General features: G+C 45.9%; 1 protein-coding gene across 5 annotated transcripts in view; it reads right to left on the reverse strand.

The window, feature by feature from the left end:
- Positions 1–256: 256 nt before the first annotated feature.
- MRAS (muscle RAS oncogene homolog) overlaps positions 257–27,646 on the reverse strand; it is a 38,600-nt gene continuing 11,210 nt past the window's right edge. For 4 of the 5 annotated variants that reach the window (XM_038142528.1, XM_038142527.1, XM_038142526.1 and 1 more), the window contains 5 exons: positions 17,521–17,734; positions 8,808–8,961; positions 5,586–5,685; positions 4,209–4,288; positions 257–1,207 (listed from right to left, as the gene is read on the reverse strand). In XM_038142528.1, the coding sequence (XP_037998456.1) occupies positions 1,108–1,207; positions 4,209–4,288; positions 5,586–5,685; positions 8,808–8,961; positions 17,521–17,734 (648 nt within the window). In that variant the 3' untranslated portion in view covers positions 257–1,107. The remainder of the gene's footprint in view (positions 1,208–4,208; positions 4,289–5,585; positions 5,686–8,807; positions 8,962–17,520; positions 17,735–27,646) is intronic. The other variant, XM_038142530.1, reaches the window with a different exon arrangement.

Raw genomic sequence — 27,646 nt, forward strand, 5'->3', positions numbered from 1 at the left:
AAGAAACTTTGAGCCAAACTCCATAAACAGATTTTGTTTCCTGTGTGTGTGAGATGAGCCTGGGAAAAGCAAAACAATTAATCTACCCACGAGTGGCTTTGCAGGGAAAGGTTAAGGAATAATAGAGTGATTTAGATCGCACCACTTTACATGCATTTATGAGGGAGAAATTCAACACCCAAATAACAAATTCAGCTCAGATTTTACTTCCTTTCTCCCTTCCCCTCCACCCCCCTCCCCCAAAAATGACAGAACCTTCCATTTGTAAATTACTTTAATTTAAATACTTCCAGGTTAACAAAATGTCCTAAGTTTGACATGTCCGAAGTTACAAAACAGAAACAAAACCTCTCGACAAAGGGTAAGAAAAGAAATATATAATCCAAGCCCAAACCTCCTTTCCTAAACTGGAGTTTATGGTCTGTGAGCTGGCAACCCTCCAGAGTCTGACACAATGTCTGGAGCAGCCAGGGCAGCTGGAATTAATTTTCTTCCTTCAAATCTATGCACTTTCATATGAAGTTCTGTTTTGGCACTGCCGCCCAAGAGAGTCCAGTGCAAAAAATCTAAAGCCTGGCCGTTGTTTCTTTGCAACCCAACACTTGCTGAGCAAACAACAAAAAGGAAGAAGAGGACAAAAAAAAAAATTAGGAGAAAGAAAAATCCTTTTCCTTCCCCCACACATACACAGACAACTGTACCAAACAGGGGGGCTATTCAAGGCTGTTCAGAAATGGGTCACAAAGAGAAATGTTTGCAGATAAAACCAACACTTTTTTTTTAACTTCTGCCTTCTTTTTTTTTTTTTTGTTTGTTTTTATAAACATTATGGAGGCCCCTGGAAGGTGCTGGGGATGTTTGAGAGCTGAGGTCCTGCTGATCCCTTCTGCCTCCCATTCACACAGCTCCCACGCTGGCCCTGATGTGCAGCCCCTCTCTGGGGGTCCGGAGCCTTGGAGCCGCCTGCTCCGAGTCTGAGCCTCTGCAGGGAGCCCGGGGGCCACGGGGCCCTGTGGGCATCAGCATCGAGCTGCGGCTCCTCACCCGGGCTGCCGGTGGGTCAGGAGGGGAGGAGGGAGGCATCCAAGGCATTCCCAGGGTGTCCTGTCACAAAATCACACACTGGAGTTTGTGGGAGCCCGTGGCTCTGTCCCCTCGCCATTTGGTCTTTTTCTTCTTCTTCTGGCTTTTCTCTGGGATCTGTTGCCTGTTTTGGGAGACAGAGAAGAAAGCAGGCAGGTGAGACATAAGGCTGGGTTGGATCCAGAGCCCTGGGCAGCCTGAAGAGCAGCATCTTGCTGTGCATGTGCATATTTGCATACATATCTCCATACACCCTTCCAGCACTGCGTGGCTTTTCATGCCACACAGCTGAGAAGGGCCTGGCCTGCATTCTGCAGGAAGGAGGAAAGAAGCCATTAAGGATAATGGCAGGGATCTATGTCCTGCCAGGGCACTATGCCTCCAGCTGCCCATGGTGAACTGCTGCCTCCTCCCTTGCCACACAGGGATGCTCTAAGCGATGCAACGTCATCCATGACACTGCTGACACTCAGAAGGGAAGAGGATGAGAGAGATACAGAGAGCACAGAGAAATACACTCTTCTGCCTTTCAGCTGGCATCGCCCTTTGCCAGCTGCACTGATGCAGACGTGGTGATAGAGGGGAGCTAAAAAATAAACTGAGTTTGCTGCTGAAGGGGCTCTGGCTTCCTCTGATGTCGTGAAGAGCACTGGTGCACAGAGAATTAGCTGACCCCAGAAGGATGTCCCTGGCTGTCTGAAGTCACAGCCACCAGGAACACATAGCGGAGAGCCCTCCAGCAGTGTGCCCTGGAGCTGTGAGCAGCCTCTGAAGCATTCTGTTGAGGGCTTCTCCCTGTCCAGTAAGGCGAGGCACTGCCCAAATGCCTGTCTGCAGCTGCACCCAGCTGCAGCAGCTACTCTGCCAGCCCAGCAGTGCACATCCAGTGAAGGCTCTGTAAGTCAAACACCTGACAGGCAGCCTGCAGATGTAGATTTTAGTGCAAGATGAAACATACAGACACCAGCAGCTTAGATTCAAACCTGAGAGTCTGAACAGTTCAAAAGCAGCCTCTTTGTCATGTAATATACCAGGCATTAAACCAAGTGTTCATACCAAGTAATCCGGACCAGGATGAGACATCACTGGGGCATAAATCACTATGGCTTTAGCTGGTGTTTCTCTTACAGTCTCAGCTTCCAAATTCTTCCAACCATCTGAAAAACTCAGCCTTGACTAGTAAGACTTTTTCTCAGTGAATATGAAGGCTGGAGGTGTGAAAAACATAAAACTTTGAAGCCTAAAACTATAAAGCTGAAATTCAGAAAATACTTTAAATCTGGATAAACACTAAGTGACCACAAGCTGTTCACACTCTTCTGGATCTGTTTTAGAGATCCAGAAACCACACCCTGGGCCTGCTCAAGGCTTCTCCTTTGTGTGCACTGCTGCAGCATAGAAGGGGCATCAGGAAATTTAAAACATCCATTCAGTAGACTCAATCACCCTGCTCCTTTCTGGATTACTTCCAGACAACAGTTTCTTGCATGAAGCTAAATAAACTGGGAATCAGCCAAGTGCAAGGAGCACGAAGAGTGCAACCCTGAACAAGCATCCTCACCCTGAGAGCTCACAAGGGCTCTGAGGAAGCCCTTAATTTCCAAAGTACTCTGTCAATGACAGTTATCAGGGAGCTAAAATTTGCATTTTATTTGAAAAAGCTTACTTGAAAACCAGAAAAACAATACTAGATGGGTGATGCTACCCTTGATTGTGGACAGTTTGTAATGTCCAAAAACCGAGCAAAGCTGCTTTGTGGCCAATGATCAGCCAGATCACACAGCATCTCCCTGCTCTCTGACTTAACCCAAGTTCCAGCTCTTGTGAACGTTTCTGGTGCCCTTGACATCACAAGCTGGCAAGGACTTTCACAGTAGCTACTCAGGAAACTGAGGTGTACCACTTATTTTTGAGGTTATGGAGTGCATTTTCAGGGCTTGAAATTAGTAATGCCTCATTACAATACTCCTTTCAGCCTGCCTGGAGCTGTGTTACGTGGAGAAAGCAAACAAAGCCTTTCCATCTTATTTTGGCTGTTTTCCTTTCCTGCAGAGCAGAGTAGATGGTGGTAAGAGCTTGCTGCAACACAAAAGTAATATCCAGCCAGCTAATACTGAGTTAGAGAACAGTTGGGAAAGAGCTTGGGACACTTCCAACTCAGTTCTCCAAAGACTTTCTGCCCTCTGCTTTTGAGACATGTGGGAAGAGTGGGCAGTACCATCTGGTTTTGATGGAGGCTGGCTTGAGGCTCTGCTAGGATATTCACAAGTACAGATATGCTGTGAATAAATGCCTTGTGGTTTAATTGCCGGGCGAGGCACTTTGACTGCACGGCAGGGAGGAGCATGATTTCAGCTCAGCGCCCTCCCAAAACATGAAAAATGAGGGCCCAGAAAATCTGGCAGACAACTAGTGCCAGAAAAACAAATCTTCTCAGAGAGAACTGAGGTTATCAGCCGAGATGCTGGGATGTGTGTGCAGCTCTTTTCCTGCAGAGGAGCCGGGCTTTGGGAAGGCAGTCCCTCCCTGCTGGCAGCCGGAGCAGGGGTTCGCCCGGAGAGAGCGTTTGCCAAAACGAGCAAAGGCAGCTCATGCCAAAACTGGGAACAAACCTCTGCAGTCTGAGGAAACCTGGGGCTTAGCCATTAGGTCATGCAGTTGCTCGTACAAAATGGCTTAATTTTTTCCATTTAGTGAGCAGAAAATGTTAGAAGTCACCTACAGCATTAGAATATTGTAGAATTTTTTGCTGGTCCTTTTTAACTTCTGGGAAGGCAAGACCCTGAGAAGACAAAACTATGAAAACCCAAATTACTGGTCCAGAGCTTTCAGTGCCAGCCTTTTAGAGCTGATCGTTATAGTAGGTTTTGCACTGTTCATTGAATAAAAATTTTTCATTATGGCCACAGCTATTTCTTACTGGGCTTGGTACTGATATCCTGCATGGGCAGCTAAGTGCTAGTAACATACCTAAGCAGATACAGGACAAGAAAGTTAATAAACACCAGAAATATCCCACCCCCAAGAAAACCTGGCTCCCCACAAATTAGCTCCTGACTCTCTGGGCCATGACTCCTGCACATCCCACCCATGGGCAGTAAGGAAGGGAGGAGCTTGCAGCTTACCTTATTACCCTCACGAGATCATGGAAGGCCTTGTCCACATTCAGAGGTGGGTCCTTGGCACTGGTTTCTATATAAGGAATCTGGAGGAGAGAAGTGTATCATCAAAGAGATCAGTGATAATACCAGTTTCAAAATGAAAAGCCTAAAGGCTGGAGAAACGGGCTGCTAATACCACAGAAATACAGGTAAACAAAATGTTGCCATGACACTGCTATCAACACCCTCACGCTTGCAGCAAGGTCAGCGACAGCTTACAAAAGGTCTGGAGTAAGCACCAGGCTAAACAGCTGCTATGGAGCTCTGGGTTTGGGGGAGAATAATCCCAGACTTCGTGTAGTCAGATGTTCTCTCCCCCTGAGCTGTGCTCACAGACATGAAAATAGCCGAGGGTTGTGGAAAGACCAGCACTTGCCAAAAATTCTTGCTTGCCACATTTTATTGGGACTACTGCATGAATATTTCATGACTACAATTCCCCTTCAGTGTAAAATGATCTTCCCCTTCAAAGTCTGACAGCCAGATGGGGCCTCCTAGAGTGCTTGTCCAGCACACTGGCAGATTTATAAAACTGCCTCTGATAAGGTATTTTCATGCATGGCCTTTTCCAAGGCGTGTGTATACAGATGGATACAACATGCTGTGCTGCAGTTTAGGTGTCCTGGCTCTGACAGAAACCAGATTCCGTGGGGAGGTGGGGGAGTGAACCTGCCCTGCCAAACTCCCATCGAGGTTTGCTCTGAAACCACCGCAGAGCTTGTCCTTTAGGCACAGCAAGCTGCCAAGAGGTCTCAGGCTTGTTTGCCTTTAACCTTTCCTTCAGTTCCACCTCCTAAGGGAGTTGTTGTCTCCCTCTGGGTATTCAGGGCTGCTGGCATTTAGAGGTGATTAGTGGAGCAGCATGTGATCTACACCCATCTAAGACCAATTTCTCAGGCTAAACTAACAGCATGAATAATGCAGAGCTAAGATGGTGGGCCAGATTTATATAGGCTTAACAACCCTGTTAACTTCATTATCTTTAACAAGCTCAGGCACCTGGATACACCTCCTAATGCCTGACTCTGCCTTTTCACTCCAGGGAGGTGCACTTTCTTCCCTCATCCTGAACACTTCTCACCACTTTCAGAAACCTTGAACAGAAGTCCTAGTGATGGCCACAGCTCTGCTACAGCCTGCTGCACAGCAGAGGTTCTGGTTTCAGTGATGAATTAGCCCTACTGGAAGGAAACTGCAGAGCTGCTACTTTGTAGTAGTCAAAAATGTATTTACAAATGTTTCATTGTAAGCCTCAGTGCAGCTCCTAATAAGCACAGCTTTCGATTCTGAATGGCTGTAATAAGACTTTCAATAACCCATTAAATAATCCTGTAAACTTACGTTATGTTTTGTTGCCATTTCTCTCCCCTGTTCTCTTGTAATTTTCCGTAAGTGCATTAGATCAACTTTGTTTGCCACCAAAATCATTGGAAAACACTCCCTGGAAAACATCAAAACCACCACCCAATTATTACCATACTACAACAAAAACTATGAGCATAAATTTCACTTTTTGATGCTGACATCATTTAACATTTTCAGCTACAGACATACCACATTTGTGTAAAGAAATAAAAAGAAAACCCCCAGGCTGTGCTATACATATGTTCATATTGTAATAATTTACTTGACAAGCTGCATGCATGCACACATTCCTTGTTATTTGTAGGGACTTCAGGAACTTCTTGTCACAATTTCTGCAATGCCTGATGATAACTAAGCCTGAAGATCCAACTAGGTGAAGAAAGATCTAGAGAATTAGCCAGAAAATCAACTGAGACATAAAGACAGATCTTGGACAGGAGTCTGGGACTCTTTTGTAGCAGTTAAGTCATCTCAGTAACTGTATATCTTGGCAAGATACTGAGGGATGATGGAAGAATTGGAGTAATTTCATTCCTGGTCATCCACTGAGAGCAACTGCGGGGAAAAGGAAGATGGACTCTGGGAGCTGGTGGAGTATATGAGTGGGAGCAAAGAGATGCCCATCAGCTGTTACTCCAATTCAAACTGGGCTTGGCAGTGGTAGCTGGAAGGAGGCTGGAAGGAACCAAAGAGATCTGCTAAACTTCCAGTGCTATTACCTACCATCTCCTGTTTCTAATCCCAGAAAAAAATACCAAACCCAACTCTCTCTGCAATAATACTCAGTATTTCCTTAACTACCAGGCTTGTTAGTGCCTGCCTTCAGCCACCACCTGACAAGAGATCCATCTATCCACAGCATGTCCTGTCCCCATTCAGAAAGCACCACTGCTCAGCAATGAACAGAACCAAGGCTGGGAGCCATGGGAGGTGTTGGCAGTGCCACTCTCTCTCCTCTGGCTTCATGAAACAGAGCAATCAGCTGCTGCAGGGCCTCTTAGCCACTGCTGGGAGGGAGGAGTCCCTTCTGATCACTGACTGTTACTGCAGTATTGTTGTCTTATATTTAACTTTAAGCCCTCCTAAATGATCCCAGTGTTTTCTGCTGTAACAGAGCTGATTCTACTGGAGCAAGGAGCAGCTGGCCATACTCATTTCTGTATAAACCACTTCCCTGGTAACTCTGGATTTTTAAACAGCGTTTCTGGGTCATTTTTCATCGAGATGATAAGAGCTCCATCTTCCCTCTGGCATGTTGCCCCATTGCTCTGGCTGGAAAAATACTGTACTGCACTCTGCATTTTAAATGAGTCTTAGAGTTATTCATTCTGATAATGTGACTGTGATTTAATGTTAATACCTGAGCATTGATATAGCTTGACTCTGATCCTTCTGGAGCAAAATATTTGCTTGTCTGGATTATTTGATTGCTTTTTGGCTTGCAGCACATTGATTAGAAAGGGCTCACTTTTAGATGCTATCTCATTTTCCTTGTTTACATCAGGCATAAAACTCTATGGGGACTTTGTTCCCTATTGTAAGCTGTACAACTGCTAGTTGGACAAAGCTGCTACAGCTGGAAATTTTACTATAATGAAAGTTGTAGAAAGAAAATGGGAGGAAGGCTTTGAACAACCCTGCTAACACAGCAGCCTGCAATTCTTTTGGATTTAAAGTTCCAAAACTGCCTGCCAGACTGAAAACCAGGGTGATGCTCTGCTCCAGCTCCCTGTGGGTTTAGCAGGAGGGCTTTTGAACTCACGTTGCTCCCACTGCTGTGATTTTCTGCCCAAGTTCAGCTTTTGGATGGAGCATTGATACGCTCCTCACGCTCGGAGTGGCGCTGAGCGGGGAAACACAAACAACCTCGCCAGCCTGTTTCACTTCCTGCCTCTCACACACTGCTGCAGCATTGCACAGCCCGTACAGAGGGGAAAAGTTTCAGGCCAGAGCAAACAGTGAAACATCTTATTTTCACCAAGTTACATTAGATAAAATCAGCATCAGATTGGGGCAGGTTACAGGGAATTCTGTCCTGTCTCCTTTAGCTTTTAGAAACAGATTTACTTTGCCCCAAGCTAAGCCAGCAGTGCATAGACTGCTGTGATCCGAGAGGCTGACTGAGGGACTGACATTCTTCTTCATTTAAATGAAACCAAAGGGTGGTTTTTCCTTTACTTTTCAGCCTTGCAGGCTACACTTTGGATGCTTTACTGGAAGAGCTGTCAGCTGTGAACCTCACATGATAGGAGTCCACCCTTCCTGTGGGGAAGTTATTCAGAGCTGTGAAAGGAAGCCAGCAACGAGGCCCAAACCCTCTAGTGACTTTTCTTGATGACTTCCATAATTAAAAGTCATTATGAACGGAAGAACTAAGTGTTTCAAAGCTGCAGACATATAAGGGCTTAATTCACACCCCACCCAGTGAGAATGGATCCAATGCCTCTTGAACCATGATGGGAAGGGGGAGTTATCTTGTAGATAAACCAGCAGCTTCCCCTCACTGTGCCAGGACACATTTATTTACCATGATTAAATTCCCAGTGCTACCTTCTCCCCTGCACATGCAAGGAGGAGAGAGGTGACCTCTCTTGCTGTCTTCCCAGGCACAGACAGATGTTTTATTTTGTGTAATTGTTTGTTGCAGAGCACAGTGCATTAATTACATTACATCCCTGGTGAGAAATACAGTTCCTTCCAGCACGAGTTTTTTTCCCTTCGTGACACTTTTTCACACCCCCAAATAATGCAGGGCCTTCAAAGGTTGTTTGGCACAAGCCAGGGACAGGGAGATGGTACCAGGACACAAAATAATTAGGGCCAAATGCTTACTGACTCCCTGCTGGTGATCCCAAAGTGCCTGCACTGTGCACAGAGCATCCTTCCCCCTCTTCAGAGCTGAGCTGGTAACCTTCAAAGGTGTCTGATCTCTCTTTCTCACAGTGCTCTGGCAGAAGTTTCTCCCTTCCAGATGCATTTTCACTCCATTGTAACACCACTGACACCTTCCATACTGAAAGCGCTTCATGCTTATCAGAAGTAAACCACTTCTTATTCACCACCCCGAGGTCCACAAATCCCACATAAGGATTTGTCTTAGGACATGCAGAAGGCAGAAGCTGGGGTCAGATGTGCAGCCATGGCCCCAGGATGGTCGGGAGCCTGGCAGGTCAGGCAGTGCTGGCCCATGGCACCCACCTGTCCTTGACTCTGAGGATCAGCTGGTGGAACCGGTCCACGTGCTCGAAGCTGGCCTTGTCTGTCACCGAGTAGACGATGAGGAATCCATCTCCAGTCCTCATGTACTGCTCCCGCATTGCACTGAACTCCTCTTGGCCTGCAGTATCCAGAACTAGGACAGAAGAGACAAAAGTTTTTAATTATTGTGGGGGACCCATAGCTGCTGGCACCACTATGTGTCCTGTGGCCTTTCTGCCTCTGCTGGGCGTCCTCAAAGACCGTGAAATCTGATGAAATCAAGTTGGATTGACAAAGGGGTTTCTGTCCCAGACCTCACTCGTCCTTGTATGCCTAAGTTAGGAGGAAGGGAAGATGACACTGTGGATTTCATTTTCCTTTTCCAGTACCAAATACAGATCACTGAATTTGGAGAGTTGCTCCTCTGGCAGGATACAGCTCAAAGTATTTCACAACCCTCCCAACTTTTCCCTCTCCCAGAAAAGAAAACCCAAGACTGAAAGATTAGCTAAAAGCCAGTTTAAATGTCAGGGATAACCTACAAAATGCATGATTTGAAACAGGGCTGTGAGACAACCCAAAATAATAGCTACAAGCATTTTCCTTTTATCAACACCTGGATATTGTTTCTAGACAATTTTGTCTTTTCAGAGTGAGCCTTGGGGAACTTCCCTTAAACATTTAGTCCCAAATGGTGTGCTGATACTAAGGAGGTAACTAAAACAGATGGAAAAGCTTTAAGTACCTTGCACATCCAATACAGTGATTGCATTTCTGTGAATAAATTCATGCTCAAATCCCCTAAAACACCTCAGTTGTGACAGCCACTCAGATGCCGTTCCCCACTAGATTAAACCTAATGGAATCATAACTCACTGGTTCTCCATGGATCTGTCTTGCAGGGGGTCCCATCACTTGTGGAACAAGCTACCCCAACCTTCTGGGTAAACACCACATACACAGATCAGTGCTAGTTGCTGAGCCCCAGCTTTGTGCACAGCCAGGATTTTGACCGGCAGGAGGGTACAAGAGAAGTTCATCAGTTCAGGCTATGCCAGTACCAACACGGGGTGCACTCAAAGTGCATCAGCTGCTCAGGAGTACTAATCCTAATGCATTGTTGTACCCCAGAGGCAAACGTGGGACCTTCATGATGACTGGGAGCATTTTCACATCTCAGTCAACTGGGCTAGGTGAGAAAACTGTTTTGCCTCTGCTGTACAGCCACGGTGTAAACATCTGCTGCCCACGAGCAATGGGGAAAGCCCAGGGTAGTGATGGATGGAGACAGTGGCAGGAGCATACTGCTGACAGAGCAGCAGGGCTTGATACAGGTTTGTCTAGTCTGAACCCATCCACAGACCCAGCAAGGTGTTCCCTGTAGGGGAAGTGCTCAGCCTGCCTCAGTTTCCAGATGGGGCCATGATAAAGACCACTTTGCTGCATCAGCACAGGTGGACAGGCTGCGTGTCACAGCATACCCCAGGAGCCAGCCGCACACCTCCACTGCATGTCTGGAGGAGAGACAGCTACACTGGAAGACCTGGAGACCTTCCTTGGTGCTGACAGGCCCTTTAAAGCCTTCAGTCTCATTTGTTCTCCTGCCTTAACTGGTGTTGAACGTCTGCTTTCATGAGCTCTTAAGCTAAAAAGAGCTTCCAGGCTCTTGCAAAAACCCTGAGATTTAGGCTTATTTGCCAAGATTGTTGGAAAGGCACCTGAATCTCTTCATCGCCTTTTATCCTGCTCCTCTCCTCTGAATCTAGGAAACAAGGGTCTCAGCTCAAAGGCTGAGCAGCTATTCTTAAGGACTGTACAAAATTTAAAAAAAAAGGAAATAGAAAACCCAAAGAGACTGCATGTGCTGGTAAATTTCTATGCCCTGAGCAGAATTGCTATGATGGAATAAGGCCAGGGCTCTGGGGCTGGGACAGAAGAGGAAATTAATCTCTCCTACCTGCCCAACCTGTACAGAGAGGCTGGGCTGCCCTCATCTGACTCCTGCAGCAGCTAGACACGGTGTCAGGGCAGGGCTGAGAGCTGACAGCCAGCACACAAACCCAACTTGTGGTGGAGTGGGAGAGCTCCCCGCCGAGAGCAGAGCCCTGCTGCCCTCCCTCCCCCTGAGACAGGGCAGGTGCCCCAGCACAAGCTGTGGGCAGGAAGGTGGAGATGGATGTGCTGTATCCTGCATGGTAATTTGCTTAGGGACTTCCCCTTGCTCTGGCACATTTGCAAACTTCTCATGGAACACATAAGAAGCATCCAGCTCTGCCTTTGCACCCATTAACCCATCCCCAGCTGCTGCCCCTCCAAAGTTCTGCATCCCCTGGGGGAGGGGGCAAGCCCTGGTGGGGGCTGTGGGGATATCCCAATGCATGGGGCTCTCCTACCTTGCCTGGATCTTGGCCATCACACTAAACACAGGCAGAGCTGCTGTGTCAGCAGCTGCTATTTAAAGTGAATTCACTTGCAGCATTGATAAAAAGGTGAGCAAGTCCAGGCAACATTTAAAATGGCAATTTGAAAGTGTAAGTAAAAGACACACAGCAGTGATGGTTAAGGTTTATCTCAGATGGGTTATTCATACAAAGTTAAGAATCGTGTAGATGGCCAGAGAAAGTCCTTGTCTTAACTTTAAGTATGCTCTTCATCAAGGCAAGCCCCCAGCCTAACATTTGTGTGCTTTGTGAATTGTAAACAACAGAGGAGAGGGATCTGGATCCTTTGTAGGCAGGAAAGGACCCCATCCTGAAAATCATCAGCACTGAAAAAGGGCCAGATGTAAGTGGCTTTGCTTGTGGTATCCTGTGGCATAAAAGCTTCAAGATAGCTCCTACCTATAGAAATGGGAAAGAGCAAGGAGAAACCTTGGGAAGCAGTAGCTCAGAAGATGACTGGCTTCCCAAAGGGATGAGAAGATTTAGCATGCTAGCCAGCATTCACCTTCTTTTAAAATTCCAGTTTCTATAGACAGGATGCCAGAAGACAAAAAGAACCATGAGTAGAGAACTGTGAGCTGGTACACTTTAAACCACCAGTTGCCCCACTGGCAGCACGTAAATGCCAGCATGGAAACAAAGACCAAAGCACAGTGGGTTTCTCCTACCTCATTCTTCCAAGAACTGAAATCAGACTCATAGACTGCACATATTCAGGGACTTCCAACAGGAAACTTTGTCAATTTCTCACAAATTTGACCAAAGAAGCAAGGAGGAGCAATTATGAAAGCATTTGGGTAAGCTGAAGGAGAGAGAAGCCAAGGATGATGTATGATGCAGGAACAGACATCCAAAGAGGGCAAAGCCACTTAGAGCTATCATGAGACCAGCTGGAGACTAAACTAAGAGCAATTAGGCTGTGAGAGCCCAGCAGGGAGGTCTCCTGCTTTGCAGGTAAGAGGTTGCTGAGTGAAGAGATGGCCTTTTCGACTTTCCAGTGGATGTGACCCCCAGCTGCTGTGATGAACTCCTTGCTAATTGAATCCTGTCCCTTTAGAGCTCTCCACACCATTTTTCTGTGAATCCTGATGGGTTATGCAAGAGTGCAGCTGCCTAGAGAGCACTTCTGAGCAGGCACAGGAGCCCAGGAATCCATGGGGCTTGTGGTCGAAAATAGAAGCCCTTGGTGCTTCAAGGTGTACCATGTGGCAATGTCTCTGCAACTGACAGTGCTCCAAGTGCCCGTCCAGAGACAAAGGCACTTGGTGACTCTAAACCAAGGGCAGAGACACACTGTGAACTCTAAGTCAGCAATGGCATTGCTTTTTCTGGAGCCTAGGCTGGATTCAGTTCAAACACACCATTCCCAGCCTTCAAGGAGCTCAGATCTGGTTGTGCAGGTGAGCCCTTCTCTTTTAATATCTAGGCAAAATGTCCTCCTACATCTTTACCTTGCCAGGCAGCTGGGTGTATAGGTCACCTCAAGAGAGTTTCTCCACTGTCCATGGCATCTAGAGGGGATAAAGATGAACTGACAGGCACGCCAACCCGTTTTCTGTCCTTCAGCCTTTGGGTTTCACTGCCCTGCAGCTTGGAACCTAAGCTCATGGGAAAATTGAACTTGAATTGCCAAGTCAAACTAATGAGCCTCAGGCTGAGGAAAGCCACCTCCACAGTCTCAGTCTTCCATCAGCAGCACCGTGGGAGAGGGCACTCCCATCAGCCACTGCCTTCAACTGAAGAATTGGTATTCTGGGCACTGCACAGATGGGCTACTGGGGTCACAGCTCCTATTCTGCATCCCCACATCCCAAGTCACCTCAAAGAGGTAAGAGGTGCACTTGCCATCTGCAAAGCAAGGCAGAGATTTCACTCGGTCACTCTGATGCTTCTGCTCCTTGTCAGACACAGCCATGCTGCCCCGAGCATGACAGCTTTCCTCAGCAAAAAACACATGATAGGAAAACACTGGGGCTTTTATGAGCCCTTCATCTGTGCCCTAGCTAAATACACAGATGTTATAACATGGAAAACCCAAGTATTTGAATTCTTGCCCTTTCTTTAAGCAAAAAGAAGACAGGCTTCCACATCAATAAACAGAATAAAGATGCAAGCTCTTAAAAGGAGCCCTTTCTCTAACAAAGGGCAAGTATTCAAAGCCTTGTGTTTTCCATGTTGCAACATCAAAATTTTCCTGGCAGGAAAAAAATCCAACCCAAGACAAAACCCCCTCTTTCATTGTTGCAAAATCCCAGCAACTAAGGGAGGGGAAATACTGTACACACAAATAAAATAATGAAAGTACAAATTTAACTTGAATTTTAATGCTCTCGGTGATGCTACTCTAAATTAACAAAAAGGAGAAGAAAGCAAGCCACAAACCAACCCTTCTGCCTGCAAATCTGAAGTGACCTTTGATCTCCCTCTGGCCTCATGGCTGAGTTGATCTCAAGTTTTCCCAGAAGAAATGCAGACAGTGGGCCCAGAGATGACTAGCAGCAAAAACCCTCAACAAAAAGGGATGCAAGGGACAGACAGGTGGGAAGGGCAGACAGAGTGTGGGGGAAGGAATGGAGCTTGCTGTGAGTGCACAGGGGGTGCACTCATCAGGTCCAGCCCAGCACAAGGACACACCCGGACTGGGAGGAGGTCTTGGGAAGAGAACTAGAAGGGAAACTGAACCTCAGGAGCAGAGAGACAACTTTTAGACTGTGAGAGTTTCATGAAAATCATAGCAGGGAAAGGAAAGGGAAGAGAAGGGAGACCACAGCTTCCTTTCAGCCAACACAACTCCTTGTTTGGCTCGTACCAATTGGCACAGCCCTACTGACAGCTAAGAGTTCAGCCCAATTCCACAACAGGACCAAGCTATGTGCTTGTGGTCATCTCTTCATCTCCCTTTGCTTGCCACCTTTTTATCTCTGTGTGATGTACGAGCTATAAGGAATTTTGAACCATAAGGAACTTTTTGCCATATTAAGGTATTCCACTTTTGGCTTCATGTCCGGGTTAGTAATTCCAGCCTGGCATTTTGCAGTCACACCAAAAGAAATCCTCTGCTACTTGCAAAGTTAGCCTGCACACAGAAAGGAGTATGCAAAACTAATCACAGCAATGCAGCTGGAGCAAGAGCTAATCAAAGCAGATTAACCTGGCTCTCACTTAATTCTGACCTCATGTCTGCACAGCACCAACGTGCATTTTACCGAGCACAGCACTGTGCTGATTTCAGCACAACCAGCAGGGAATAAACCAAGATAACATAGGCAGAGAAAGTTGGAAGCTGGTCCTAAAGCCTCATTAGAGTGGCAGCAACCAAAAAATGGGCTAGCCACAAATTGCCTGTGCATCTTTGATTCAGGTTAAGTGCCCTCTTCCACTGTACAACACTTTTCTTCCAAACACTGCGTTGATGGTCTTCTAAAGCTGGCATAAGGTCAACAACAAAGTGGTTTTGTGTAGTGTGGAACATGAACACAACAAAGGTCCCACAATCTTCTGGGAGGCAGAGAACTACCACAGACAACTCCTGGTGAGAAGAATAGAGACAGGCCCAAGCCAAAGAACAAACAGGTAAAAGAAGATTTTGAATGTAGCTTTTGCTCCAAGATCTAAAATAGAACCCTATTCCATTTCAGTCTACTTTCACTGAGAGATTTCAGCTAAAGAAAAAAATGCAAGTCAAACATTTCATCATGCAGGCAGTTAGTGCTCTTGAATAAATGTGGGTGAAGGTCTTCATGGAGGGAAGCCAAATGCTTTATGCAAGCTGGCTAGCACAAGGATTTTTTTACAACATAATGCTGGTGCAGTTACAAAATGCTTGAGATGCTTTGTACAGAACTGCTCAGGCAACAGCCTGGAAAAGGGTGGGCTGTTTCCCTTTTTTAAAAAAGTTGTTGGATGTCTGTATTTGGTTTTTTAAAAATAATAACTGTTTCTGAAAATTTCAAAATTTATAGAGTCCCTCATGCTATATCCTTATTTGGTTGTTTGTGTTCCAAAACTAGCTCCTATTTTGGGGGTGGGCAGCTGCTTCTGCCCACCAAGCACTGCATGAAACCCCAGCTTGTAAAGGCTTTGGTCATAAAGAACAACTGGAAAGTCTAGGATTTATCATGATGCATCTTGACCCTACCTATCATGTTTGTCTCTAATTTTATACCATAAGTGATTCATGCAGCCACAGCAAGAGCAGCTGTCCTAGGATATGGTGACCTCTGAGAATGGCCTAGATCCAAAGCCTGTGACAGAGCTGAGGCAAATGACACAAGTGTTAGTCAGTCCTGGTGCCCTGTTTTTTCTGGGCAGATGGAGAAGGGTCACATCCTTTTTCAGGCAAGAATATTGCCTTTCTTCCAAAATTGTGATTGTTCAAAATCTCAAGCGGTAGGAAAGAGATGCAGCTGCAGTTTCACTTCTCTGGCTGTGAAGCATCTGTGGGCACACAAGCCCTGGAAGTCAGGGATTACCAACATGCCATTCAAGGCCACAGCTGATTCTGTTCAGTCCAAGTACAGCCATTAAGCTCCATCTGAGCAAAAGAAAGGCTTTTTCAGTACAACAAAGGGTTAACTTTCTGCTCGTTGGAAAACAGTTTCTTTCACCACTCCCACTCAGATCAGGTTCAGTTGGGTTTTTTGTTGAAGTTTTGTTTGTTTAGTCTAAACAAAAATTCCAAATATTCAGTAAAAGATGCCTTTTCTACTTCTCAATAATTTGCAAAGCCAAGGCTGTTTCAGCCAACACCAACAGGTACAGCAGCTGGAATATATATATATATATATATATATATATATATCAGAACATGAGGCATACCAGTGAAGATAAAGGTCACTCATTTTAGAGGGCAGGATTATGGACTCAAAATAATGAATTTAATTTACAGCAGGACTGGATTTTTCTTTTATACAGGACTGGCATTTTAAAAATAAAGGTACATGTATACAACATAATTAGCTGATTAATTTGGAGCTGATATCTCTAATGCAGATGACAAGAAAAGACATTTCAGAACCAATTTCACAAATACTGCCTCATATCAACTATTAACATCTTCAAATGAACAAATGTTGGCAAGATTAACTTGTTTTTTGTTTGCTGGTTTTGTTTTTTTAAATACTGAATAAAAGCTGTTCTTTTAAGGACTTTGTAGCACTTTATACTGACTAAATTATATCCGATAAATCCTTAAGAGTGCAACTAAGATTTCAAGTTTCCAGACCAAGCTAACAGTCTTCACAGCAAGCTCCACCAGCACACATATTCCACCACTCCTGACAATCCCCCAGCTTTCTGTCCCCACATACCAGTGACACTTACGCAGAGACACCAAAGATCTTGAGCATCTTTGTGACAAGGGGGTGGAGGTAGAACCTGGCACAAGTGAGGCTAAATATAGTTCAGTTATGTTAGTGGCCACATACATGAACTTGGGTAATTAAGGCACAAAATGCTTGCTTGATTTTATGTACCACCTAATTATTCTGTAAAGGAAAACAAAACTTACAACATTTAAGAGCAAGATTCCCTTTGTAGCTGTGGTTAGTCTGCCTCATGCAGCATAAATGAAAAAGCTGCAGCTTTAAGTAATACAGAGCTTTCTCCTCACCTGCTAATCAAGGTGGTTGGTTTGGGGTTTTTTATTCAGGTTGGGGGTTTTTTTGTGTTTTTTTTTTCCTGTGTGTTTCACTGTTGTTGTTTTGTTAAAAAAAAAAAAGGCAGTTTTTCTTCAAAGAACTGAAAACTTGATTACACAGATCTCCAGGCTGCTACCCTACCCATATTGAAATGAGACAGGTAATTAAACAAGTAAACATCACCCTGAATGACTGGATTTAAGAGCTGTAACAATTCTTCACTGTCAGTGGACAACAGTTTTGATTAAATATTCTTTCTGGTTATAACCACTCACTCAGTTACCCACTCACAGTTATTTCCCAGGGGATAAGTTCAGCCTCAATGAAGTATCATTAGCAATAGCCACCTGGCAGGGCTGTAATTCAATGGCTGCAGAGCCTACTCCAAATATCAATGAGGATCTGTAGGTCTGCACAGACCTGCAAGAAACATTTCTGTGCAGAACTGGAACCAATGCAACTGGAAGCAGAAGCTTTGCTGGAGACCAGCTGCAGACCATGCAGCTCCAGATCCTGCCAGCCCACAGCAGAGCAAGAGGGACCGAGACACAACATGCTGTGAGAGACACTGAGGTCTATTTGCAATCGTGTTCAGCTAGAAGGGAAAGGGGATCATGAGAGTAGCTTGCTTACCATCAAGAATTGCCCACTGCCCATCTATTTCCGTGTGCTTCAGGTAGGAGTCTTCAATCGTTGGGTCGTAGTCTGGCACAAAAATCTTCTGGAAAAACTGAATAGTGAGAGCACTCTTGCCCACACCACCATCTCCAACAACCACCAGCTTGTACGTGGGCAGGTTTTCGCTGGGAACGGCACTTGTAGCCATGCTTCCAGTGTGCTGCACCTGCTGGAGAAAGAGATCATCTCCAATCACTCAGCAGCAACGACAAGAGGGCAATATGCACAAGGCAGCTTTTACCTGCACCTAAGAAGTGAGAATGAAGGCAGCTCCACTCTTTTGGAAAGGAGCAGCAGACCAACCCTTCCCAACAGCTCTACTCCAACTCACGCCCAGCACTTACAAGTGCAGACATCTCCACCACTGTGCCTTGTTTGTCTGCAAGCATTGCTAATTGTCACCAAATGCACATGCAACATCGATGCCATTGAATACCTTTCCTAGAGGGGCTGGGTCCACACAGCAATGACAAAAATCACCCTGGCTCACTGCACCTATCAAGCTCCCGACAGTTTCCTGTTGCCAGTGACCAAATCCCATTGATAAGTTAGAGTTGTGCTATTCCTCACTGCTTAACCCAAGGTGTGGCAAACATTAAGGATGTTTGTTACATCCTAGGATCAGATCTGCAGGCAGAACTGCTGGTGATGGATGAAACTGGAGGTAAAGGTCCAAGACAGGCTCTGCCAGCAGACAGAAATGCACTTAGCTGCTTTCTTCTCTCTTATTTTCAGTTTTGAGAAATAAAATCAAGAAGGCAGCAGGCCAGGAACAACAGGTGGTTTTTGTTTTGCCTTTTTTTTTTTTTTAACCCTCAACCCTGTTGTGGCAGGAAGGCTGGTGCCTGTGGCTGTGACACAGCCTAGAGAGCAGCTTCCTGGCAGCATGGTCACACTGCTCCCCTAACCTCAGAGCTACCTCCTAAAAGAAAGATGAAAAAAAATTCCCTGGCTGAAACCGGGCAACAGCACAGGTATGTGGAGAAGGGAGAAGAGGCAGCTGTTGCTGACTGGGCCCATTTCAACACTCAGCAGCAGAAACCGCTCATTTAAGGAGAAGCCAGACAGGAGGTTCTGTGCATGTGAGTGCCCTCCACCCACCCTTGGGCAGCAGTGATACTGATCTCAGAGGAAACAGGTGGCCACCTTCCAGATCTGAATGACCGTTGCATTTTCTGGGAGGTCTTTCACACACTTAAAGAGAAAATTAAAAAAAAATCCATCATGATGATAAGGCTGAAGACAAGGCAGTTGATTTTCTTGGTATCGGTTTTCTTGAAAATACTGTTCAGTGCAGCAGCAACAGTGGTGACACTTTCTGCAGGCACCTGCTCCCAGACATTCTGGTTTTGCTGGTGCCCTTTGGGCTGCAGGCACTGGCTGGGGTCAGCACTGAGGTGGGACCAGGACTGCTCATAAGCTGTTGGCTCCCAGCCTGTATCCCCACCAACTCACACAAGCTTTTGGATGCTTTCCCAATAACTCTAGAGATTTCTTTTTCATTAAAAAGACAACTTGAACTTTTTCATTCTCAGAAACCACCAAGCAAGTCTGATATGCTTTGTGTACAGAAGCTGATTGTGTTCTTGTCAAAACACAAGATCATAATCTCCCAATCCAGGTTAGTTTCTGATTTCTCTAGTCCCTTTCTCCACAATCATTATTTGTTTAATCCAAAATATTGAATCATAAAAGCACTTTTTACCTGGAAAACTTGGTGGGGGGGGGGGGGTCTCATGTTCTTTCACTACACTGGAGACCCCACACCACCTCAAAAAGGAAAAGCCCATAAGGAGACAGAGGATGAGATTGCTGAGTCTAAGAAGAAGCAAAGGCCTCTTGTCCAAGTTGAGACCAGTCAACATTTTCAGAACAAGAAGCATGATCAAGACTGCTTGTTTCTAAACCACCTTTGGAAGAAATTCTTGAGAATAGCAAGAATTTCTACTGCAAGCAACACCTGCTGGATGGGCAGAAGATCAAACCAGCTGAGGTTTCAAACAGTTACACTGCATTTCCTCACAACAACCCCAAGGAAAAGTTTCTTAGTCCTATTTTTGAGTAAGCCACTTTCTCATATTTATGAGACCACACATCAATACACAGCAGGCTGGGCTACTGAAAAACCTATGAAATTCAACTAAATGCCTTATTTTTGCTTGAAAGACCAAGTTTTATTTCTGTGTAATCCTTCTTGGGTCAGATGATCCTCACAGGCTTTTTGAGACACAGACCCTGGCTAAAGTTCTGCCCCTCCTTCCAGCACATTTAATGACAATTTTTTGCTTTGCCCATGGCCAAGATTTCACCCCATCCTTCTTTACACAGCAGAGCAGCTCCAGCCAGGCAGAATGAAAGACTGATTGTTACTGACATGGTGGGGGACAGTCTGTGGATGTGAAAAACATACTCCGTTTGTGCACGATTTTTGACCTCCTCACAAAACCACAAACTGCTGCTTGGCAACAAGCATTACATTTTTACTGACATTTTGTGCCAGCCCTTTAACCCACTCCTAAGAAGACTCAAGCTTATCTTGCATGAAATGCTCCCCAAAGTGCTAGGATAATGTTTAGCCCATTGTACAAACTGTGTCTCTGCCCAGCATGCTTATCGGCTGAATCGGGGCATTTGCTTCCCGTTGTTTCCAGAAGTTTGGTCATGCTGTGTGTCTGAACCACCAGACTGAGTGTTACATAGCCTGGGGAAAACAGCAAGAACTGAACTGAAAAAAAAAAAAACAATTGAAGAAAAAAGTCAAGAACCGTAGGCTGGCTTGTTGAGCACAATTCCCTGTATTTTAGGTGATGCTAGCACAACAGATGAAAACTTCAGAGTGTCAAAAGGCAGCAAGTTTAGATGTTTCTGCAGGATTGTTTTTGCTGCTCATGGAAACACTCCTCTTTCTACTGAGATGGCAGGTCCCATGCTCCAGCCAGCCATGCACGTACATAACTAAAACCTTCCAAAAGTCAAGCACTTCAGTCCCTCTGCCCCTCCATCTGCCCTGATAACCAAAGCACGAAGACAACTCATGCCTTGACAAGATTATGAACTTAACCAGCTCATGATTCAAACCTTTAAAACAACATATATCATTTCCTGGAAAAGACTAAACACTCCCAAAGGTGCACAGAGCTACAGGCAAGTGCAAAAGACTTGGGCTAATTTTCATGTGTTTTTGGCAAGAGTACTGACACAGTCCTCCTCAGATGGGAGCAAGAATAAGCGTGTTTGCAGTAGATCTGACTGAAAAAAGTGAAGCACAAATGTTTTTATCTATTGTCTGAATACAAAGCAGCATGTGGTAATACACTAATAAGGTCTGATGATAATCATCTTACAATTTATATAATTGTTTATTTTGAGGGAGCCAAGAGAAGGATCCATACCCTACGCTGGCAAATGCTGTCAGGGCTCTGGTTTAGTCACTGGAAGGAGGCTGATTTATACAACCATTTATACAACCATCTTCGTACACACTGGCAAGACTCGTGGCCTGACAGCACAAGCCAGTAATGCTGAGACAGTCAGAAGTGTGGCTGCTTCTGGGGTAGGTGGATGGGAAGAAAAAAGACGCGTTGGTCCAAGGGTGTCACTGAAACTGAGCCTCCTCAGCAAAAAGTATTTTCGTTTAGGAGGCAGAATAAACTGTATAAAACCCCATTTACCTGTCTGGACATGGAGGTGGAGGGGAAGGGCTGAGCTATCCCCTTGGAGCAGCCAAGTAACATAAAACCCCAAATTCATCTTAGTTTATATGACTAGCCCACAAAATGTAGGTAGTGTATCTAATCCTCACCCTCATTACAAAACTTGCCCTGAATGCAAGTGGGCCCGAGCACAGCTTCTGAGCAGAATTGTGGCCACATAAGACAATAATAAAAAATAAAATGGACCCCAGATAGTTGATATTTCATGCCACCTCTTTCCCTGGTTTCTGCTCTACTATCCTGGAGGCTGAGCTCCCAGGGTGAGGCCTCTACAGAAGGTCAGCAAGCTCAGAACTAAGCTCTGGATTTGTAGGAGAGGTTAGTGCAATTAAAGACACCAGCTCCCTGACTGAGAAGACCAGCATGACAGTGATTTACAGTCTCCATGGCAACATGCAACACAAATCACTTAATTCTGTTATGAAACCTCCAAGAAAAGCTACAGCAGGGCCTGTGTGGGAACTACCAAACTCCTTCCTCCTCTGCTGCAGCTCTCCAAAGCAGACAACTTTAGGGAGCTGATGTCTACTTCAGCACAGGCCATAATTTAACACATACTAATGTATAGGCACGATGCTGATGATTCCATCAACCCACGGCCAAGGCAATTTTCCTACCATCAGCTTGTTTTGGTCCATGGCTCCTCACCCATGGCCTGACAGAGCTCTGCATACCTGAGGACACCAATCTCACCTGAGGAAGACTATCAGCCACCAAGGCTGCCAACTACTCCTACGGTTGCAATTAAGAACTCTAGCCACAGCTCACTCGATTACACCCTTTTACCCAGCCACTTTGTAAGCATTAGCAGCTCCATGCAGTGCCTGCAGGGCTGAAACTCTGCAAAATCTGAACACTTCCCTCTCTGTTCCTCTTGCAGACTGCTGGCTGCAGCCACACAACCACCACGACACACCCAGAGACGCTAGCCAGGTACCAAAATAGTTCAGCCTGATGTGTTGTAGGCAATCCCCTAGGCTGGGAACTACTAAGAATCCTTGAAAGACAGGACATGCCCTTTTAGGAGGCTGCTACTTCCCTTGAGTCATGCTGATCAGGACTGAATGAACTTCAGGAATTTCTCCCTCAAGCAGGCATGACCATGTCCCAAGCCATCAAGAGCCAAAGGACCTGTAGGTGTATGAAAAAAATCTGCCAATTATTATTAAATAAAGATGAGTAATTTTCAGCCAAGTTTTCTCCAGTCTGTCAGATTTCCTTCCCAGTCAATGCCTCTGAAAGGACACACTGAACAAAAGCTGGATTGTGTTCCAGTCTTCAGTGGGAAGTAAGCATGGAACAGATCTGTCATGTGGGAAGCCAGAGTCTGATGCCCTTTGCAGCTCTGGCATTAAGGCTTTTCAAAACAAAAGTGAAATTTCAAATCTCTGAGGTTTTCTAAGAAGACAGATTCTAACAGGTGCTTCCAACTCCCATCAGCTTCTGGATCTGATGGAGCTCAGCACCTGGTAAGACCTGCACAGGAAATTACAGGCATTTCCTTTTGGAATAGTGATCAAAGCACTATCAGATTGCTACTAAAAGGGAGGAAAAAAAAGAAAGCCTTAAACCAACTGTTGTTTAAAAATAAAATCCTCTACCAAGCAATAAAGAGCTGCAATTGGCTGGGCTTTGAATGTGGGGAGATGTAACTGTGGCTCCTGGAAGTGGCCTCATCAATTCTCCTCCTGTGCAAAAAGATGCTGCACCCCAAGTGTTGTGCTCCCTGAACTGCTCACTGGCTTCCTGTACCAGCCAGACCTTTTCTCCCTTTCAACCCAAAATTGCATCACCTCCCCCACCACACAGATGCTGCTGAGATTTACTGTAAGAGAAAGAAAACACACCGGGGGAGTAATGAAGCACTTGAGATTCACACAAAAGGCAGCTAAAGGCAGGAGCTGCCTGATGAATACTTGGTAGTTATTTCAGGAAACACAGAATTATAGCCTGAACAAATAATAATAATAAAAAGCCACATCACTGGAAGTGGCTTAGGTAGTAGGTGCCCCCCCACCTTCCCCCTCTGTGAATCCCTAAGTGATGTAAGGAGGAGCCCTTGCTGAAGAACTGAGCAGCAGCTTTCCCTGGCCAGCCTGGGTTCAGGGACTCACTTGTTTTTACTGGGAAGCACATGCTTGTCGGTGTCCCAATCTGTATGTAAGAGCAGCACAGAATGAGTCAATCACACTGACAAATGTCATCTCAAACCAACTCTGCTTCCCTCTCCCAACTCCTCCTCCACCTCCCACAACAACTCCATTAATCTTCAACCTGTTTCCCTTGGTGACGTAGTGCCCTTTTCAAAATATGTAAGAAGAGTTCTGTCACTCTGACAAACCAACAGTCAGGTGCAGATGCCAGCTTTTTTTTTTTTTTTTTTTGCCTCATTATTATTGAAAGCAATACTTCAGTCAGATTTGGGTCATTTCTAGTTACAGCTCTGCCACTACCAGTTCTGTAGAAGAATCCAGTTATGCGACCAGAAAACAGCTACACAAGATCCCTTCCTTTACCTCTAAGACCTCAAATAAAACTGTATTGTTGCCAGCTTCGGGGTGTCCACTGGAAGCTGATCCAAGCCTTTTGCCAAGGTATGAAATGAGAGCATCCTACTCAGTAACTGGGGCCTGGCTCAGCCACTCTTACTTACATTACTTCTTGTGTGTTTAAACCCACCGTCCCTTTCCTTACTCATTTATTTCCAAAACTCTCAGGAGACATCAGGGGATGACAGATTCCTGTATTACTATAGCAAATTCTTTGCTAGTGAGGCCAGGAAGGCCTCTCCTATGTTATCATGGAACCAATGAAGCTGACCTAAACATACTGTAGCAAAAAAGCAGATTGCCAAGATGTTCCCCTGCCCTGCCCAGGCAGAGATAACACAGCAAGAACAAATTTAGTGGAGGAAGCGGCTTCGAATTCCAATAGCTGCCCTTCCTGCTCGCACAATCCCTGGAAATGGGCAGCTTCCCTCCTAAACATCCCAGCCTGCTGACACACCAATAGAAAAGACCCCAAATTCACTGCCCTGGGTGGTTTTGCTGCTCTTAATACTGCTCAGTGAGGTTTCTGAAGCAATAGCCCAGTGCTTCAGCAATGTCCTGTTTGCAGCCCAGATGTTCTGCTGCCTGCATGTGGCCCTGACTCTGGCAATGCAACCAGATGTGCATGGCACAGCCAGATGTGCATGGCACAGCCCTCCTGGCCTCAACCAGCATCACCTTGAGCACATGGAAGTGGTCCAGGCAACAAATTCCTGTGCTGCATCGTGGAGCTGTGAGGGGATCCTAAACAGCGCCAAGGACTGCCCAGCACGGACATCCTCACCGCTCCACCCTGCCTTTCCCAGATCAATCCCAAAGCCCCTGCCAAAACAAGGGGTGCATCCACCCCTCTGCCCTGCTCCTTGAAGGGTCGTTGCCCTGCAGCCTTATGGGCACCATGCTGTCCACACACGGCTCTACCAAGGCACAGACTTCATGGCACCTATGGAGGCTTTGGAGATGATTAATGGATAGAAAGGGTACAGGGCCACCTCATTCCAGTCACCCTTCTGCAAATCAATCAGTGCATTTGGCTCTACATTCGTCTTCCAGTCAGGCTCAATTCAAAATTTAATGCTTTTTACATCTCCAGTGCTGGTACCGGATGTCTTTCAGGATGTAAATGGCTTTTTAAAGACTCCCTTCCCTCCTGGCAAACACACTTTGCATCTCTTAGACAGCTGCAAAGAGCTGAAGGCTGTGAAGTTCCCTGGTAATAGCATTTCCACTAGGGGATGGGTGAATCCTACTAAGTCCAAAGGACAAATGAAGAAGGTGAGGAGAGCAGGGATCTCCAGGCTATTTACAAAATCTGTCCTCTACCTGCAAATCTTTTCCAAAACTTGACTCATGTCTATGTCCTTCCTAGGCAAAAAGACTATTGTTGTACATAACCTACAGAAAAAGGACACATTGCCTGTTCACTTTGCATCACAAGGTTCTCAGAAATGATCTGTGAGCTGTGGGGCAGCACTGATGTTTCTTCAATAGTTCTACACCCCAAGGCACAGGGCAGGCTTGAAGGGCTCTCTATAAATTTTCCCAGGGTCTTGGATCAAGGACAGTCCCCCTGGTTCCCCACAACACATCTAATACTCACAAGTACAGAAGAACAGAGAGTATGCTGGTCTGTAACGCTGGAGATTTAGCAGAGCTTCAACAGCATGGACTTCAGAAGAGGAAGGAACAGCTACCTCCCAGATTTACCCAAATAGGCACATGGCCTATTTTACTTCGACTCTAATGACGCTAAATCCCAGAACTGTGTGGAAGGCTATTCCAGGCATTTCCCAGGTCCATGTCATTACTCTGTCACTTGGAAGACTCCAAGATCTCATCACTGGGCCAGGACCCATAACAGTAATTTTTTCCAGGCTCGTTACAGTGTCTGCCAAGAGCATAAGCCTCTTATTTACGAACAGCCTGCTGGGGAGGTGACTCCATACTTGGCAAATCCAACTGCTTGTCTCAAAGACAAGGGTGGGCAGAACTCGGGGCTGGGTACAGGGACAAGGAGTGGGATGGTGGGCCAGTGGCACTGGCCCCTCACATATGGTGATGCAGGGTTTTGCAAAGCCACATCATTCCACTGAACCTGCCTGAGGACAGGGTGCATGTACACTGCCAGCATCCCAGCCATGTGCCAGGCCAGCCCTGCTGCGTCTTCCTAGCCCCTCTCTTTGGCGAGCCCCTTGGGCTGGCCCTGTTTAGCTCTTTCCCTGCTATTCTTCCGCTCTTTGCCAGCCTGGACAAGCCATCCTGGTGGCAAACACACACACCTTGACACTCAAACCGGTGGGCAACTGGCCAAACCACCCCTGAGGAACAGAGTTTACTCTTGCATGAACCAAGTCCACTCTTCTATCAAGTGCCTTCACCCTGCCAGCACTGGAGAGAAGCATCCCATGAAAATACCCCTCAGAAGAGAGGTACCAGGGCCCCAGCTGGTGCTGCTCAGTACCTGCACTTTGTTGTTGAATGCCCAAGTTACATCTCAGGTGTCATGACTGGATGAATCCATAGAGCAGCAGCTGAAAAATCAACACATCTTTGAAAGCACCCTGTAAGTCAGCTGACCCAATTTTACACTCCCTATGGCCACTCCTCACTCCCCAGTTTCAGCAGAGATCTGCATCAGGATACCTTAATTCTGATTCTTTCTACACTCAGCCTAAATTCTCTACCTTGACTCTTAAGTCATTCAACTTGCAGCCGTGTGGGAGGGTATATATGTACATTCATTAACACTTCCATTATGCCCCGTGGTTTGGCAGGTGGTGCTGCATTATGGATTTAAACAGTGCCAGCAAGCTAATCTACAGCACTTCGCTGGATTAGCATGTGATGGGAAATCATACCTCAGAAGTGTTCTGCACTCTCGTGAAGCAGCTCCAATGAACAAGGCAACAGCAGGGCTCCAACCACCACTACACTGTGCAATCACATCAGAAATTCACCCACAACTTCAGAGAAAGACAAACCCCCTCAAAATTCAATTACCATTGCGTGGAGAAAAAAAAAAGAAAAGGAAAAGAAGAAAGCAACAGCAGATTCTCTTGCCAGTTAAAGGAAAAGAGAGGCACACCCGCTTCTGCCACAAAGCATCTTTCACACACACCAAACAATAACATCTGCTTTTGCCCTATAAACTGTTCTCACATGGGAGAAACACACCACACTTGGTTATACTCATTTCAGCAGTCAGCTTTCAAGGTACTCAGTGCTCCACGCCCAACATGATGCCTCCTTCTATTATCAGGCTGACACTGACAGATTTGCAGAAATTGCAGATTCCCTGAGGGGATGCTGTCCCAGAGGAATGAGAAGATGTGCTGGGCTACAGAGCAATACAGGCAGTGAACACACCACTGAGTCTTGGCAACAGGGCTGGTAAGGACCTTGGATGGGACAAGAGGATAAAGCATCAGTTAAACACTGGCACTGCCACACAGCTTGTCATTTTCTGGGGCTGGAGCACACTCACCTTTCCTTCACTGTGAGTGGTACTAAACTGGACACTGCAGCTGTAGCTGAGTGGTACAGAGCTCCTACCAGTGTACAGAACTTTGCTTTACCTGAGCAGTGGGAAGGGTCACTTCACAGCTAAGGCCATACATGAACCAAATAAAGCAAAGTAACTGGACAACGTTTCTGCATCTAGACTATTGAGGTAAATCAAGAGCTACCTTCAAAGAAGAATCCCTGGTCCTTCATTAGCTCTTCCAAATCATTGCCTTGGTTCAATTACTCTGCTCTCCTTCTCCTGTTTGAAACCCAGAAGAATCTGAGCAAGGAAACATGTTCAATCTCCTGAAGACC

Source organism: Motacilla alba, chromosome 7, assembly GCF_015832195.1.
Source record: "Motacilla alba alba isolate MOTALB_02 chromosome 7, Motacilla_alba_V1.0_pri, whole genome shotgun sequence".
NCBI classification, from domain to species: domain Eukaryota; kingdom Metazoa; phylum Chordata; class Aves; order Passeriformes; family Motacillidae; genus Motacilla; species Motacilla alba.